The sequence below is a fragment of the Gopherus evgoodei genome, chromosome 1 (genome assembly GCF_007399415.2).
Source record: "Gopherus evgoodei ecotype Sinaloan lineage chromosome 1, rGopEvg1_v1.p, whole genome shotgun sequence".
Lineage (NCBI taxonomy): Eukaryota > Metazoa > Chordata > Testudines > Testudinidae > Gopherus > Gopherus evgoodei.
Genome location: NC_044322.1, coordinates 161,775,371 through 161,794,790, shown reverse-complemented (window position 1 = coordinate 161,794,790; position 19,420 = coordinate 161,775,371). Strand labels below are relative to the sequence as shown.

Here is a 19,420-nt window from a genome sequence, read left to right as displayed (position 1 = left end):
TAAATGGTGCTCTTGAGCAAAAACTGACACTGTCCTGAAGTGTCTTGGAAGACTGTTAACATTTGAATTAATGACACCATCACCCTTCAAAATGCTGCAATTTGGGGATTGCCATACCAGAATACACCAATTGTTCATTTAGTCCAGTATTCTATATATGAGACTAGTTGATGCCTAATACTTCAGAAAAAAGAATTCAGCCACCATACTATATGAAATGCGGAATCATTCAGTGATGAACAAACCTCAAAATGTTTGAAGTTCATAAAAACATCCAGAAATGGGAGACTCTCTACTAGGTGTTCAACTGGCAAAACATACTCCTGTCACTGGAGGGCCATTGTCACTGGAGGGCAAGATGGAAGCATAGCTGGAAAGCATGCATTCTGGGTCTCTTTCGCTGTCATATGGTCCTTCGGGGACTATTGCCAGCTGATACATTTAAGAGCAGCCACTGGGCTATACTAATCTGCTCTAGGACTGGGCAAAGAATCAGGGAGCGGCAACTGGCTCCCTGATGATCCCACCACTCAGATGTACCCCACAGATTCTCTGGGCAGCAGAGAATCCGGCGTGTAATATTTAGCAATGGTTGTTGTTGTTAGAATAGTGCATAGGGACCTCAGCCAAGATATGTGCCCCATTGTGCTTAGCGCTGTAGAAACATAGAGAAAGACAGTCTCTGTCCCAGTTTATATCATGTCAACTGTTCTGGACTAAAAAGATCCATTTTGTATGGAGGATTAAGTAAACTTCCTTTGTGATAGATGATAATTTTGATCTGAATATTTTACAAAATTGATTAAGATTTTTGAAAAGACCTCCTTCAATGTTAGAGGGTTTTTTTTTAACTATTAAGTTACTCAAAACAGAGTATCCAGCCTGGAAAAACCCCTAGGTTCTTTGTAGACTAAATAATGACGTACCAAGGTAAGGGAGGAGATGGAAAATCAGAATCTTCAAGACTTCTAGATATATTTTATTCCAGAATGATAGAGTGTAGGTAATACATGGATTTTAGAGTATATTTTTATATGAATTTCTGAGGGAAAAATAAGAAAAGCTTGAGACACATAGTGAAGAAAGAAATTGTTTAATTTCTCTCCGATGTTGTTGTCAGCTGACGCAACAAAAAATAAATGGTGATTTAAATTCTGCTGCTAAATGATAGAAATAAAATGATTGTTCCTGTGTAGGCAGTACAATAATCATCCACTGGGGTACCGTGATTGATTTATGGCTCTTTTGTTTTCCTGCTACCATTCTAAAGCATTTTAAAATCGATGTATTTAATAGGGTTTTAACTTAGAAATAATATACAGAACAGGTAAGAACCATACATAAATGAAGCAAAATGAAAACATAAAATTTCAGTTCATTTTCCCCCCTCAAAAAGAGATTTTTTTTTAAATTAGGCAATTCTCAGTGCTATATAAAATGAACATAGACAGAAAGGGTTTATGAAAATCCATAGCTCTGTGTTGTATTTTTCACTAATTCCTAAGATAATGATTGAACCATAAAGGTCCATTTACAGAATCTAGCTAGGCTAAATATGTTTTATATTGTACTTAACTTCTGATTTTGGGGAAAGATTGTATATATAATACTTTAGCCAACCTTGTGAATTTCTATTTTGTGTGTGAGATGCCATCTAGTGATAATATTTAAAACTGCACACATTTGTGGCACACTTTGCTAAAAGATGTATGATTTCTTGAAGCCATTCTTATCAGGCTGCAGATAAAGACCTTGATTCTTCAGGCTGCAGATAAAGACCTTGATTCTGCAAATCCATGTATAGCATGAAGCAAGGAATGCAGAGATGTTGTTGTGCTTAAATGCAAGTGTGAGCTGAGTCTATGTATGGGCATGAGGAAGGCTAAGCACTAGGCATAATCCTCCTTTTGTGCACCTTGCTCCCTAACTTTCAAGGATGCAGTGTCAAAAATAGGCAGGATATGGACAAATAATGGACATGTTTGAGAAGACATATGCTCAAGCATGATGAGACACCTGGTCTTCTACCCCTTGTCCCTTCTCTGGCTAGAAGGCTGGAGTAATCTGGTGACCAGACAGCAGTAATTTCACTGCAAAGTCAGGTTCCTGGGCCATAGATGGATTAAGATACAGATAGGCACTATCAGCCCAAACCTGGAATCTTAGTTTCTGAAGCCATGTGATAATATCAAAATCCCAACTTTTATTTTAAAAAAAGTTTCTGGCCCACCTGGTTGTAAAGAAAAGCTTGAAAATTGGACATATAAAGGATGCAAAAAATGTCTACCTAAGTCTGAAGGGAAACTGAGACAACAGCTCAGAGAGGGATGAATTACCCCATTCATCTCAATGAGATGTTAATTCCAACACCAACTCCTCTGGAGAGCCCTGCAACCCCTCCCCACCCTTTGTCCTGGAGGACCGTGTGTGTGGAAGGAGGATAAGAGCAGGGCCGGCTCTAGGCATTTTGCCTCCCCAAGCATGGCAGGCAGGCTGCCTTCAGCGGCTTGCCTGCGGGACGTCTGCCAAAGCTGCGGGACCAGCGGACCCTCTGCAGGCTTGCCACCCCAAGTACGCACTTGGCGTGCTTGGGCCTGAAGCCGCCCCTGGATAAGAGTCCCACTGATCCAACAGTGACACTCCAGTTGTTGGAATAAGTATGGGAAGCCCCCCTTGTTGCCATCAGTGAAGAGAAGGTATGGGCCCTGCTTCCATTCCTGCTGGAGAGATGGGAACCTCATTATGCCTATAAAACCATGAATGTTGTGGAGAAAGTGAATAGCAAAGCGTTATTTACCCCTTCACATAAGACAAAAACCATTGGGGGTCACTCAGTGAAATTAATAGGCAGCGGGTTTAACACAAATATAAGGAAGTACTTCTTCACACAAAACACGGTCAACCTGTGGAACTCATTGCCGAGGATGTTGCAAAGGCCAAAAGCATAACTGGGTTTAAAAAAGGATTAGACCAGTTCATGGAAGATAGGTCCATCAGTGCCTATTAGCCAAGATGATCAGGGATGCAACCCTATGCTCTCTATGTCCCTAAACCTTTGACTGCCAGAAGCTGGGACTGGATGGCAGAGGGGGAGTCACTCAATATTTGTCCTATTCTGTTCATTTCCTCAGAAGCATCTGGCACCTGCCACTGTCAAAAACCAAGATACTAGGCTAGATGGATCACTGGTCTGATCCAGTATAGCCATTCTTATGTCCTTTCTGTGACAGGAGAGGGGCCCACTGCCATTTAAAATGAGGAAGGGGCCGTGGTACATGGGTGGGGCCCATAAGAGGTCCCATGTTATGATGCGTCTAAACCAGAGATTGCCTTTATATGGTCCTAGGTTGCCCTGTGCTCCCCAGACTTGCTCATCACACTTTACCTTATAACACAACACTCAGCACCTGCATTGTACAGGATCAAGCCAACAGTAAAAACACCATGGTGAGAGTGAAAAGGGCTAATGACAATGTTATGCAACGTGATTGGACAATAATTTCAAAAATAGATTATTAAACACCACATGCCATTTTAATCTGCAGAATGCTTCTTTCCCATGCTGCTCCTGAATGGGCCCCTCATATCCTCCTCTGCCTTTGCTACAGTTCATTCACTCATGTAAAAGGCCTTTGACTCATGATCTCATGGAAGTCATGGAAACTGAATATTCTTATCTTCTGTGATTTCACATGTTTAACTACTTATCAGTACTCTTAAATTTGCAGGAGCTTCAGAGCTACAAATGCTTCTTACTTGGGCAGTGGATAGGTTTAGGTGATGGAAGATGAGCTCAGGATCTTTGTCAAAAGTTTGTGGCCATTTCTGTCATTCTAGAACTGGCAGTAAATCTGGTTGCTTTCTGAGAATAATTACAAGTGGGTTTACTCAAGAGTTAGAATGAAGGTTTCACTGGAGGGTGTTAAGGTGGGTTTGGTATCAGAGAAAGAGAAAGGGAGATGACATTGGGTCACTATTTAGGAACGGTTGTGAGAGACTTGCTGGTTGGATTGGGGGTTTGCTGGACCTATGACTTTAGCTTTTTTTCCCCAGTGACTTGTCCATGAAATTTTTAAATATTCACCTAAGACTTACTGCAGGTAGAGCTTTGTTCATTAACTGATATTTCTAGACTGACACACATTTTAAGACTTGTGAATAAGACATTCAGGTATAATATAATCAGAAAAAACAATTGTACACATGTTCATGCTGGGTGTAATGTGTATGGCCATAAAGCCATAGCTCAGAGAGTAGTGTCCTGAGGTCTTTTCATGAATTCTCACTTTAAGCAGAAGTTCCAGAATAGATGGGAAAAGCATCACCTCTTCTGGTTTCTAGTCAACACTCTGACCGCTATACAATCACTATGACCCAGGTACCTAAGTAGTCAGTTGGCATATCCATCAGTAACCTGCAGTGTTATTTCTTAAGTATCTAATTCTCTTAAACATAACTATGCTGGTTATTTTCACTTGTATTCTTGGTAGGGTATTACAGATGCTTATCATATGCTGGATGTTTTGCCTAAATTATTTTCTAGGCTGTTATTTCCTTCTTTTATCTGTGTACACCAAGCAGTGGGTTTAATATTAGTTCAAGGATCTTATCTTCCTACGATCGCTGTCTCTCTTAACATCTGAAAAAATGCAGCGATAACCCCTCTTGATTCTCTTTTTCTTCAGCATTGCTTTCTGCAGCCATTCTGCATAAGTTAACTTTATCAGTGCTTTTGTATTTTTTGTTGCCTTTCTATCTTCTTGATGATTTTTCTATAGAATTATGACCAAAAACTGGGCACAGTAGTTCAGTGCAAATGATCACTATACAGATTTTAAAGTTTTGTCTTATACACCAGTTCCTCCAGACCATTCCTTTTTCTTTCCAGACTCAAACTTTTATTATTATAATGTGCCCTAGTCACATAATCACTTTTTAAACTATTATGCTATCCTTGCTACTGGTTTATCATGTGGTATTGTTCAGATGCAGTTTTGAAATCCACGTACATTATGTTCACTACTTCACCCTCGTATGCACTCTGTATTATCACCTGAAAAGATTCTACCAGATCTACCAGAGAAGCAGGGGCGGCTCCAGGCACCAGCATGCCAAGTGCGCGCCTGGGACAGTAAGCCACGGGGGACGCTCTGCTGGTCGCCACCAGGGCAGCAGGCAGGTTGCCTTCGGCGGCATGCCTGCGGAGGGTCCGCTGGTCCTGCAGCTTCGGCAGACCTCCTGCAGGCTGCCGCCGAATCTGTGGGACCGGGGACCTCCCGCAGGCAAGCTGCCGAAGGCAGCCTGCCTGCCGTGCTTAGGGTGGCAAAATACCTAGAGCCGCCCCTGCAGAGAAGATGTAGACCCTGATTCTGAGCTGCATTCTTGCCCCTTTACATCACTCCTCCAGCCTAGCAGGAGAGGAAAGCAGTTGGATGACTCCAGGCAGGAAGTCTCCAGGTGCAGGGGATTCCCTGAGCAGTGTAGGGGTAGGCTCAGAGTTGGAGGAGGGTGCGTCAGGGAGGGATGGCATTCTAAACTCCACTTCTTTTGGCTTGGTGGAGTGGATTACAGGTGGATAGGGAAAGCCAGACCCGGAAACCTGGAAGTGCACACAAAGCTTAAAATCATATCACCTGCTAAACTGCACATCCTGGGCTGTGCTTCCAGGGATGCTAGACTGAGAATCCCACTTCCTAATCTAGCAATAGTAATATCATATGCTATTTTTGCATATCAAAGACCATGCACAGGTAGGATTGCTACCTCTGTGTTACACAAATGAGGATGTCCAGGATCATCCTGAACCCATAAAACTGAACAGCTGGTAGTGTGTACTGAGCACCCTTACAGACTTCCTGGGACAACCACCTCAAAAAAAGAAACAATTCAGGGAAACTGTACAGTGGCAACTCTATGCACAGGAAAAATACAATACAGACTAATCAAATGCAAAATATTAAAGACATACAGTGGAATATCATTTGTACAATTACTTATCAGTTTCAAAAAGTTAAAAATATAATATTATACAAATACTCTCTCATAATTAATTTCATCAGCAATATGTTTGCACTGATAACCATATATATTCAAAATGCATCAGTTAGACTATGTCCATAGATAATCTCCGTAGACAGAGTACAACAAACACCAGGATGAGAAGCAACACAAAATAAACAAACAAATTCAATATCCCTTTTAAATATCTTTTAAAGCTTACTTATCAATAAGGTGAATCTTATTCATCTATAATTTTCTGCTTCCTTCCTAGTCCTTTCTTGGGCTGTGATATACGAGAGTATTTAAACATAGGCTTAAATTTTAAGCATAACCTTAACTTGTATGACTTCAATGGAATGTGAACATGCGCTTAAAGACAAACCTCTGTTTAAATTTTTTCCCGATTAGGGATGATTTCCTGAACCAGGAGTTATGTTTATTTTCTTCCAGTTCTTCAAGTTCTCACTGTTCTCCAATGACTCTTTCAGCTTTGCTCTATAATCCTTTATCTTTTTTGCATTTTCTATTCCTATACAGGGTATTTTCCTTCTCTCCCCCTCCACCCCAACAATTTGAAAGACTTTATTTGTGAGTGTGTAATGTCTTACAAAGTTGTATACAAAATGTTTGTGAAACATATGGACTCACATCTTTCACCTACATGTTTGTAACACTAAATTAACCACAGTAGCATAACACACAGCAACAACATATTATATGTGAAAAAGCATAAATGAAAGTGATGTCATGACCTTACCGGTAACGCTTTGTGCCAACTGTCCAAATACAGTTGAAACTCAAGCCAACATGCACCTTTTAAGTTACAGAGCAAATGAAGTTCAGCCCAGAGGCAGAGCTATGATATTTAATCCAAAGTTCATATATTTAACAGTTTAAAATGTCACTCTGTCTCTGTATTTTCCCTTTAAGAATATGAATTAGCACACCTGTAGTGATACAGGCACGTGGGTCAGCTTTACTTATGAGCTGCATGTTGATATGGCTGAATGCTGACCTAGCAAAAATATATCTGCTTACGTTGTACTGCAGATATGTTCTACTAGCCCGCCCCTTGCAGCATTTCAGAGGTTACTGCAAACTCAGTTTGGTGGCTCAGCAAACTACTACACAGCTTGCTTTGTCTATCCTAGCACACTACTAAGACTGCAGTTTGGCTCCTAACCCTGCTGTTCAGGTGAAACGTCACACAACCCTAAGTACAACAGAAGAGAATTTCTGTAGCTCAGCACTCCAGATAAAAGGTCACTGTTCAGAGAAATCACCCCCCTGGGAAAAATGGGCATTGGGGGAAAAAAACAGGAGGTAAAGGTAATAATAGTGGCCTAATACCATTCAGCATCCATTGTGGAAGTCACAAACTGGAATGGCTAAGGCTGCATCAGGAAATCTGTGGCTATCCCAATAAAAAAAGGGAAGAGCAACAATCCAAATATAAACAAAATGGTCCTAATACAAGAAATCAAAAAGAGTGAAATGGCAAGCCCACTGTAGAACAATAAACAGACTGTGGAGGAAGAATTTCCATCAAGATGTTTTGATTTATGATTCCTTGTTTACAGTACAAACAAAATAATGAAGGAATGAAAACAAGTTATGAGAAATGCAAATGAAGACTATCTCTTACCAGACTTGTTCTTGCATTCAATATCGTAGCCTGTGATCGGGCTATTTCCATCAAATCCCATGGTCCATCTGAGGGCAATGCTGCGTGCTCTCACCTCTCGGATTTCTATTTCAGGAGGATCTGGTGGCTCTGAGTTAACAAACAGACTCTGCTTTAGTCAAAAGAACGCTGGTACTAAGCATAAGCTATAAGAATGGGCATGGCTCTAGGGTGGTCTGCTAACAGGATGATCTCATGCCATTTTCTCTGCTCCCTCATTAATATATATATACTCATTTAACCACCCATTGGAGAACATTCTGTGGAGAAAGGAAAAGTCACTTTTCAAAATAAGAGTGACTGAATTTGTCTTGGATTACTAACTAATGATAGACCTGCACAGATGCAACATATTGTAATATTGCTTAAATTCTGCTCCCATTTGCAGTATTCATGCCAGGGAGGTTCTGGCTATAATTGTCACCCTGCATTGATACTTCTACATTTTGAATGTATGTGATGGTATATACATAAAGACAGTACTTTTAGGGCTAAACTATCGGGGGAATAAGAATCCCAACCCTTTGAATATAAATACATAAAAGAAGGGTTCAAAACCAAGGGTCTGATTCTCATTTACACGAAGCCCACTTCATGCTGTTACACAATGTGGCACATATATATATTTATATATAGCTTATGCCCACTTTAAGATCTCTTTTCATTGCCAGAGCAGTATAAAGGACCCTTAGGACAAATGAGAATCTGGCTCCCAGTTTCCTCCTAATTTCTTGACAGGGCTGGTTCAGATATTCTGTGGAACCTGTAGTCACAGGGAACCAAGGATTGGGAGAAAGATTTGTTGCAAGTATTAGAAATGTTATGCTCCAAGGCATAAAAGCACATGAGCTAGTGTCATGTGGCAAACCAGCAGTGGCCAGTGGCTGAGTTCTGCCTCTGCTCTGCATCTAAAATACCATCACCTTAAACCACTTCACAAGCTGCTGCTGTCTGCGACTGAGCTCCCCACAGGAGGGAGAACCCAGCCCCAAGCGATACAGGCTACCGGAGTCTGAGTTGCACAAATATATTAAAATGTATTTTGACTGATTAAACTTGAAATATTTTGTTTCTAAATATATAGTGAGTTTAACATTTCTCCTGAAAAAACATCACATCAAATCGCTTTTGCTTTGTTTCACCTGAGTTTAAACCATTTTCTTGATTTAAAAAAAAACAACAAAACCTCAAGTATACCATCCCTACAGTATATGTGCTGGATGGATTTTTATGTCTGACAAGTAGATTGTCAACTAGTGAATATAAGAAATACTCCCTTTACTCATTTGTACATGTCTACAAAGACTCTGGAATTTAAGCTACACTGTGATTGATTCTATGTTGCTAGGAAACATGACTTTAAGATTCTGATGCAACTTCTAATTTCTCTGACAATTAGAAATATGTTTAATTAGGGACTAGCACCTCCCCCCCAAAACAGATTTCTGAGCATGGCATACACTTACTGTACTACAATAGTTGTGTTTTTTTCCTTATGTTGTCCTCTTCCTACCTTGCACAGTGAGCTGAATTATTCCACGGTCCTCCCCATAAGAATTGATAGCGTGGCAGGAAAAGAAGCCAGAATCTTCACGCACCGTTGGCAAAATCTAGAGGAGGATTGAAAAGAAGCCATTGATTCAACAATATGTACAGAAAGCAAATAAATGTAAGCATCTTTCAGATGCAGGGTGGGAAAATGATACAAACTGTTTCTCTTTGCAGTAGTGCACAGATATTGTATGTGTGTGTGTACATGGAATATACAAACACTCATGTAACTATGCAGAATAAATATTAATGGCATGAGTGTAGGTCCAAAAAGCTGGTATCTATCAAGACTAGAGGCAAGAGCTAAATCTATTAGAAAGCTGGGCGTCTCCCCTTTCCAGTGGTAGAACCCCTTTTTAGCTCTGTTGGTTACATGAGGTCAGATCTTTAATTTTTCACTGATTGAGGGCTCAATACTCCCTATTCTGCACCTAAGATCACTTTAATATTTTACTTTGGAAGCAGGAAAGAAACTTTTCTTTGGCAGGTTGGTTTTTTAAAATGGAGAATGGCAGATGTTTGAAGCAACTTAGTATCTGGAAGTAATCTTAGTGGAGATGGATTTGTGGGCAGAGTGCAGGTGAGGTGGTCAAAAATGCATAATAAATGCAATTTAATGTACGATGTCACAAATTATTGCAGGAAACTCTGGATATAAGCACCATAATAATATCTATCTATCTATGTACATATTTTATAGGTGGACCTGGTAGAGCCAACTATTATTAAGCTTGCCTAAAATTTCCCATTATAAGACCCTGTTGCTTATAACTTTGCCAGACTTTAGCAATTTGGGCTGAGATATTTTTTATAACAGGTATCTGCCTCCGGCTATTGTGTTTTTTTTTTTAATTTCAGTCACAATGGTCAAACCCCATGCTTTGGAACAGGGACCTGAAATTTGGCAGGGGGTTGACTGTGTCAAGGATGTGCCTTTTTTTCTGTCCCCTTGAAAATCCACCCAATTGTAGTCAAGTTATAAGACTTTGAAAAATCCCAGTTTGTAAATGCACAATAGAGAGCTCTGACTTCAGCAGCTAAAATCTCCACAGACTGACTCCTAACTGAGCATGTTCAAACTTCTGCCAGCTCGAAGTGCTGACTACACTGCTCATGCATCGTCCCCTCAAAGATCCTACATGTGACAGGACTGCACATGAGCCGTCCACACAAATTTACTGAACATGCTGCATCCTCTCTCTTCTCCTAGAGCTGACCAGGTTCTGCATGAGCCATACCCACAGAGTGGCTGAGCGTGCACCTTCCAGCCCAGGGCTACATCACAGAAGCTGGAGTTTCCCTGTAATGACTGCTCCCAGCTGCTCCAGGCCAGGATGGGGCCAAGCAAAGGAACTGAGAGAAAGGAACCTGTCTCTCCTGTGCTCTCAATAACTCTCCTGCTGGTGATCCAGGCAGTGTGGAGAAGGCAACTGTCTGATTCTAACATAGAGAGGGCAGGGAACTGTGGGAAGTGAAAGGATGGTCTCATGGTTAAAGCAGCTGAATGCTGCCCTGGAGAACTGGACTCTATCCCTGCCATTGTCCCAGAGTTCTTAACTGATACTTGGCAAATCACTTAAACCAGACTTTTCACAGATGGTCAAGAATTGTGTTTTTCTCATTTCCTGGGTGCCTAATTTGAGACCCTTGGATCTGATTTGCAGAAGTTCTGAACACTCATAGCTGCAACTGAAATCAATGAGAGCTGTGCTTTTAACATCTAAAGTGCTATATAATGCTACATACTCTGAAAAATCAAGTTGTAGGTGTCTTAAAATGGACACCCAAAATTAGTGGAAACATTCGATCTGTGCCTCAGTTCCCCATCTGTAAAATGGGGATAATACCTCCACTTCACCTCACCAGACAGTCTGTAAAGATAAATTAATTAATGTTTGAGAAGTCTTCAGATAATATAATTATGAATGCCATAGAGAATCCTATGAGAAAATGAATATTTTTATATTCAGAACAGGGTTTGTATAGTGTGCAGTAAATAGGGCCTGGGGCCCACACAGAACAATTAAAATAAAATATATATCTATATATTCAATAACTGTTCATTAAGTGAGCACTGTCCATCCCATGTGCTGAATAAGGCAGGGTTTCCTGTGGAAAAAACATTATGTGATCATGTAATTAAAGACTATGAGGGGGACAAATTAAAGTTGCATAGGCAACTTTAAGTCTGATATTTCTTAACTTCTGAGAGCTTGACTTTGCAACCTTAATAATATTATTGTAACTTTTTTGTACATTTATATCTATAGCTATGTCTCTCTCTCTCTCTCTCTCTATATATATATATAGACAGTATATATCACTACCATATTATTTCATGAACAATTTGCTAACCAAGAAAGGGATTAATGCCCCAATCTTACACACAGAAGTGCTATCATGTGCACCCAGATGGAATCACACTAAAGTCATCAAGATGATTGTGGGTGCTGGGACTCATGTTCATGTATCTATTTGCATAATAGATTTATTTGTATGTAATAAATACTATTCATCACATACGTACATGCACACACATACTTAGGACCTTATCTTCTCTCACTGAAGTCAATGACAAAACTCACATCGACTTCAACAAAAGTAGAACAGGAGCTTTACTGGATAGTCTCCAAGACATCTTTCAGCTAATGAAGAAAGAGCTATATTTTACTGTGAGAGTATACCCTGGCATCTCACAGAGCTAGAGTTATTTCCTTGAGTTAAAAAAACAAAACAATAAGAGATATTTTATATCATAGTATAACTGAAAAGCAGTACTGGAAATCAACAAGAATTTTGCCAAATTATGGAGAAAGTTTTGCATTGCATTCCTTGGAAGGTTTTTTTGAAAATCTCTGGGATTTTTTTTTTAATATATTACTAAATATACCGGCAAAAATATGTTTTTACTAAATATACATGTGTGTTAGTAACTTATGTTTCCTGATGAGTTTTAAATAAAACTGTTTAATTCACCTGATCTTGTCTTTTCTTAATCCTTCCCATCTGCTGAATATATTTTCTTCCGAAAAATTTTTCTTCCCAAAGACCTCACACTTCCTTTTATTCCTCCCTTTTCAGTTGTTGTCAATCCCTCCTCCACTACATCTTTCCAGCCATCCCCAGACAGAAGACAGTAGCAGCTCAACAGAGAAGATGCAGAAAAATGAAGTGTTGCTTAGCCCTGCTTCCCAGAGAGAAGTGGGGGGAAAACAGCCTTGTTGGTGCCCTTCCCATGTAGAGGAAGGGGATAAGGGGAGATACCAGTGCTTCCAGGGATCTAGAGCCTGGAGGGATTCCTGGTGACAAATCGCACTGGAAATGATACTTACAAGTAAAAGAAGATCAAAGAAAAGTGCTCCAATTGCTAGATTAGGCATGGCATTCCATCTAAATCTTTAAATACATGGTACACCTCTACCCCGATATAACATGGCTCGATATAATGCGGGTTCGCATACAAGTCGGTAAAGCTCTGACACACTGCTCTGAGCAGTGTGTTAAGGGTGCTGGGCCAAGCCGGGGCCGAGGGATTCGATAAGGGGCAGAGGGTCTCGGGGGTGGTCAAGGGCTCGGCCCCACACGGTCTGGGGGGCCAGAGCTGTGAGAGGGCACTTTTGGGGGTCCTGCAGTCCCAGAATTGCCCGGGGGATTAGCAGGGGGCCGGGAGCAGCCCGCTCTGCTTCCCTCGCCCTGGCCCCAGCAGTGTCACTCGGAGGAGGGGGTTTGGGGGTAGGGATCCCGCCCCACTCTCACCAGCAGCGGCAGAAGTGGAGCAGCCTGGCCCCAGCCCACTCCACTCCACCAGCTCCCAGACACCGCGCTCCGCTTCCCGCTGCAGGTGAGTACGGGGGGGCGTCCTTTCCCCAACCTCCCTACACTCACCAGTGGCAGGAAGCAGAGCAGTCCAGTCCCAGCCAGCTCCACTCTGCCAGCTCCCAGCCATGGCGCTCCACTTCCCATCGCAGGTGAGTGCAGGACCTTTCTCCAGCTGCTCCCCAGCCACATGGCTGGGGCCGGGGCGAGGAAAGCGGAGCGGGCTGGGGCCACGTCGCTCCGCTTCCCACCGCAGGTGAGTGTGGGGGGCATCCTTTCCCCAACCTCTCCACACTCACCGGCGGCAGGAAGCGGAGCGCCGTAGCTGGAAGCTGGCGCAGTGGAGCGGACTGGGGCCGCGCTACTCTGCTTCCCGCCACTGCCGGTGAGTTCCTGTCAGGGGGTGGGGGGAGGGTGGATAGGGGTCAGAGCAGTCAGGGGACAGGAGGGTTGAGTAGGGGGTGGGACCCTCGGGGTGATTGGGCATGGAGGTCTCTGGAGGGGGCAGTCAGGGAACAAGGAATGGGGGTGCAAAGCAAGTTTGATATAACACGGTCTCACCTATAACACACTGAGATTTTTTGTCTCCTGAGGACTGCGTTATATCAGGGTACAGGTGTATTTGGACCAAAAAGTGCAGCAGCATCAGATGTAGCCTGTGTTGATGTCCTTAGTCTTGATGTCAATTTCAACACTAAGACAGGCTGTATTACAAAACCATGTTAGGATTCATCACTTGGTCTCAGCTACTTGGATAGGGTGTTATACATGTACTGGTAATACAGACTCCAGGCCAAATTGTGGCTATGCCAGGCTGGAGGTGGGGAGAGGGCACAAGAAGCCCTTTGACCCTTGCTTAGCAAACTTGTGCAGGAGGCAGCATTATTTGGCTGCAGGCTGCCATAATGGAAGAAGGGGCAAGCTAGCACCATGAGAAATGATACTGTATCCAAAATGCATTTCTTGGCAGAGTGAGGGAAGGATCATGGCACCAGCCCACTAGGATATCTTCACTTGTTTAGCAGGGGCTACCTCTACTCTTGCTCCCACTACTACCCATGCGTCATTAATGCCAGTAAGGTGGTACACCTCCTTCCCATATCCTTTCCAACGGAGCCTCTTCTGGCTTAACTGAGCCCTGTCTATATTTGACAGATAAAGCAAGAGTCATAGCTATGATACCACCAGAGAGCTGTATTTCACATAAGTAACAGCAAAGCTGTGAAATATGAGTTCTTGCCAGCTGGCTGGATGATTTTTGCTACAATATCCAGGATCTGCTGAATATTAACAAACACAGCGCAAGTCCTTCTCATGTCCCTGTGGCACTTTTTCCTTTAACCTCATTTGGCTTAGGATATTGTAATGGACATTTTATCTGATTATTACTTTGACTGCCTGGGTGCCACTCTGAAGCGCAGATAGGAAGAGAGAGAGAGAAGGCACTTGAAAAACACAGGGTCTGATTCTCTTGGTACACTGGTTTTGTGCCAATATGACTCTACTGACTACAGTGGGGTTACTCCTGACTCAAACCAGTATAAGAAGGAGGAGCATCAGACTCAAAGTCATTATTTTTAGATTGGGGGTGGTGGTGACAGCTGTGCCTGGTGTCCTCAGCCATAAAAAATAGAAGCAAGCAATCCTCTAGAATGTATAAACAGGTCATTGGTCACTTTGCTTTAGTACCTGCAGGGTAGAGATGACTTCATCACCCACTTCCTTGGTGGAAACAAGATAGCGGGACATTTCAGGGTTAATGATTCGATCCTCTTTCTCCCAGCGGACTATGATGGGTTTCTCTCCATGTGCTGTGCAGCTCATCTCCTTCTTTTGACCCTGTGTTGCCAAAGTAGTGTTTGGATAGGAAGTGATCATAGCAGGAACTAAAATCAAAAACAAGGCAGCTCATCAGTGAGACAGCTATGGTAACTGAGGTCTGGCCTTGTAGTCTCAGGCTCAGCCACGCTCTTGATGTGTCACTAGCTAGCACAAATACTTAGACAATGGTTTTATTTTTATTTTTATGTAATATAAGAAATATTTTAGCTGAAGATGGTCCCAAGCTAACATCTGAGATCCAAACAATTCTTCCTACACATTAGGGTTCTAGGAATCTAGATTTGAAGCTTGAGTCCATTTTTATCTTTAATAAATTAAAATATTAATAGATTCAGAAAATTACTGTGAGCCATAAGCAGTCAGGTATGTGGCCTGTAAAGATGCAATGGAAGAACTTTATACTCAGTACCATGCTACTATGATGAGATTCAGCAGAAATGACTGAGGAAGACCAGTGGGTCACAAATTTATATTTCTATTTATTTATAAATATATTCTTCATTATTGTCAGCATTACAGTGAAGATCAGAGCCCCATTAAGCTAGGAGCTGTACAAAACCACACGAGATAGATGACTGCACAGAGGAAATTATGATCTATGTATGTAGAGTATATACCGTAATTATCATATGTACCGCACATGTTTATATATAAAGCTGATGCTAAATCTACCCTGATTTTCTCCTACTGTATTGCATAGTCAGTTTAGACATGATTTTCAGCCTACTCACAATAAGGCCTTGACTACACTTGAGAGTTACAGCGCAATAAAGCTGCCCACAGCACTGTAACTCACTCCCTGTCCACACTGGCAAGGCACATACAGCGCTGTATCTCCGTGGTTATAGTGCTACAGGCACTCCACCTCACCGAGAGGAATAACAGCTGCTGCTGAGTGGCTGAGACACTGGTGCTTCAGTGTAAATGGGGAGCAACCTTATTACACAGTGATTGACCTCCGGAAACTCCCCATAATCCTTTTAAGTGAAGGTTCTTTTCCTTGTTTTGTTGTGAATTCCGGGCTCCAGAAGCTGCTTATCAAAAAAACAAACACAGCTACTGTCTGCTGTGAATGAGCAGAGGCAGGCAGGGGGGATCCCTTTGGAAGGCCCACAGCTAATGTTTGCTTGGAGAGAGAGGTGGCGCGTGGGGTGTGGAGGGGGAGGGTAAGTTTCCCCAAGCGGCTGCTTATCTGGTCTGTGAGAAAAAACCAAACAGCTGCTGTTTGCTTTCAGTGAGTGAGAGGGGTGGAGGAGGGAGAGGGGTCGGAACTTGCAAGGCAGGGTGCTGACACAGTGTCCGCACTACAAAAATCCATTCTCTCTTCCCCCACACTCCCTGTCACACTCCACCCCCCCTTTGAAAAGCACATTGCAGCCACTTGAATGCTGAGATAGCTGCCCATGATGCACCACTCTCAATGCCACTGCAAATGTGGCCATGCCAGTGCGTTGGCAGCTGTCAGTGTGGACAGACTACAGCGCTTTCCCTACTCAGCTGTACAAAGACAGGTTTAACTCACAGCGCTGTACAGCTGCAAGTGTAGCCATACCCTAAGAGTCTGCTGCCTTGGCTCTACACGGCTAAGAAGAATAAAAAAAGCTGTAAAATCTTACTTTTCTCACAATCTATGTAAAGAAAATACAATTTTCAAGTTTCGTTTCAAAATCTACATTATGGCATAGATGTAACTATCTGTAATGCTCAGAAGTCTTTACTGCATGTCCTCCCCTCACAGTTCCTTAAAAAGACAGGCTCAGAACTGACAAATCCAAAACTGAACCTCCTCTCAAAATACCATTCAACAAAATCAGACCCTGAAATCTCTGTCTTCTTTTGACACTGGGTGACGCAATAAAGTAAACCACAGCTGAGTGACTCACCAGCAAGCACACAGGGTGCTGGGTTGGTGCAGTGCAGCAACCACAAACTGTCTCTCTGCTCTGCTTGTTCTGGTCTCGTGAGCCAGAAGGTAACTGACATTTAGAAGACTCCTAAATTTCAACAGTAACCTGATCACAAGAAAGCAGCAGCAGAGCCACACAGAGGAACAGTGTGACATCAGCTTTGTATCCAATTGTATATGTAAGTTTCTGAACAACATGCTCTAAGGCAGGCCAGGATGGGCCATGGAGCAATCAGACATGTAGCCGTGGACTCTGGAATGAACTCAGGGCCACTGCCTCTCTTCACCGCACACACTGGCCAAAAAATGAGCACTGCCACAAATGTTGTGATCTGCTGCTGAATATCACACTACACTACAGTCACTCTTGACCATCTATGGCTTTTCTACCCAGCATTTTGGAGCAAGCCACCCAGCCCTGGACTAGCAGGGCTTGTGCTAGAGCAGTGGCTCTCAGACTTTTGTACTGGTGACCCGTTTCACATAGCAAGTCTCTGAGTGTGACCCCCCCTTTATAAATTAAAAAGACTTGTTTATATATTTAACACCATTATAAATGCTGGAGGCAAAGCGGCATTTCGGGTGGAGTTTGACAGCTCGTGACCCTCCATGTAATAACCTCAGGACTCCCTGAGTCCCTTTTTCTTCATTTGACCCTGAGGGGTCCCAACCCCCAGTTTGAGAAGCCCTGTGCTAGAGCTCTAAAAATAGCTGTACAAACAATACTTTAAGTTGTAGCTCAGGCTGGAGCTCAGTCAAGGAGGGGTGCGGGCTTCAGAGCCCAGCTCCAGCATGAGTTGCAATTTCAGAGTGCTCTCTATATAGATATTTTTAGAGTGCCCCTCTAATCCAAGTTGGTTGACTTCAGCTGGGACGCTATCTCCAAAATGCTGTGTAGACACGCACCTAGATTCTGCTCCCTGAGTTGCCACCTGAGGGAGTGGAGAAGTGCTTTATTCACTCACACATCTGGCTCCCCGTTTATATGGAGATCATGGCAGGTGAGAAGAAAGAACCATTCAGCCATTAGAACCCAGCCTGACCCGTGCTGCTGCTGCAGCAGCAGAATGAGACACGTCCGAGGTCCTTCTTTCTGTCTGTCTGATAAGCCAGCCACAAGCCTCTTGCTTCTTCCCAGAAAAGGAGCAAAACCTGCTTCCTTTTCTTCATCTTGGAGTCAGGCAGGCTAAGTGTTCCCTTCTCCTTGGTGCTACCATCATTAAGCTGTTGGCTGAGCAGAGTGAGAAAACAATCCCCATCTGAGGAAATGGACTGAAGTAAGTCTGCTCAAGACAGCCACATCCATCTTTACGCTGACAGGAAGTAAGTTTGCCCACAGATTGTATTTTGGGTACAATCTTGAAGATGTGTCCTCTGACCCTGGGTATCCCGGTAGGCTACCACAGGCACAAGGTATAAAAAATGGGGCCATGTTGTGCCTCACCCTGCTATCCAGTGTTTGTAATAACAGTGGATAAAGGGGTGTGGACATGAGTGTCAATGGATAAGGACAGGCAGATATGAGGAGTGTCACTACTGTAATGATGCTGCCTCTGGCAGGACACAACTGAGAGTATCAGTTCAGGACAAATTGCTTAGAGCAGGGCAGTAACAGCCCAAAGCTGGGTTTCCTTTATTATTAAGGCACACCAAATCAGCCAAACAGAGAGCACTTCGGTCTTACCCCACTGGCTAACCAGAAGTCATACAAGCAATTCCCTTAGACACTCCAGTTTCCCAGTATCACCACCAATGCCACTCATTATGGGGATGAATGCTTATGAAAACCAATACCCCAATAAAAGAAAAAAGGTTCTCCCAATCCCAAAGGACCAAGCCCCAGACCCAGGTCAATATATAAGTCCAATCTTACTCACAAATCACTCTGTTGCCAATGCTTTAGAATCTAAACTCTAAAGGTTTATTCATAAAAAGAAAGAAATATAGATGAGAGTTAGAATTGGTTAAATGGAATTAAGTACATACAGTAATGGCAAAGTTCTTGGTTCAGGCTTGCAGCAGTGATGGAATAAACTGCAGGCTCAAATCAAGTTTCTGGAGTACATCCACAGCTTGGATGGGTCATTCAGTGATTTGTTCAGAGCTTCAGTATATAGCAAAGTTACTCCAGAGGTAAGAAGCAGGATTGACGACAAAATGGAGATGATGCAGCTGCCTTTTATATTCTCTGCCATGTGGAAGGACACCTCTTTGTTCTTACTATGGAAAATTACAGCAACAAGATGGAGTTTGGAGTCACATGGGCAAGTCACATGTCCATGCATGACTCATTTCTTTACAGGCTGATGCCATTGTTTACATGTTAGTTTGAACGTTCCCAGGAAAGCTCAGATGTGGATTGGCGTCTGCCAAAATCCATTGTCAGTTAAGTGTTTCTTGACTGGGCACTTAATCTGCAGATTCCTTTCTCAAGAAGCTGACCAAATGCTTCACTAATGCTACTTAAAATCAAACACATTGAAATACAAGTACATAGCCAATATTCATAACTTTAACTACAAAATGATACACACATACAGATAGCATAATCATAACCAACAAATCATAACCTTTTCATATATCAGAGTGGTAGCCGTGTGAGTCTAGATCTGTAAAAGCAG

General features: G+C 42.6%; 1 protein-coding gene across 3 annotated transcripts in view; it reads right to left on the bottom strand.

Moving 5' to 3' along the window:
- The window catches only part of DSCAM (DS cell adhesion molecule), a 662,018-nt gene that overhangs the window by 132,227 nt on the left and 510,371 nt on the right, over positions 1-19,420 (bottom strand). For 2 of the 3 annotated variants that reach the window (XM_030577471.1, XM_030577483.1), the window contains exons 12-14: positions 14,741-14,937; positions 9,198-9,294; positions 7,646-7,774 (exon numbers count right to left, since the gene is read on the bottom strand). In XM_030577471.1, coding sequence (XP_030433331.1) covers positions 7,646-7,774; positions 9,198-9,294; positions 14,741-14,937 — 423 coding nt within the window. Of the gene's footprint in view, positions 1-7,645; positions 7,775-9,150; positions 9,295-14,740; positions 14,938-19,420 lie in introns of those variants that run through there. The other variant, XM_030577488.1, reaches the window with a different exon arrangement.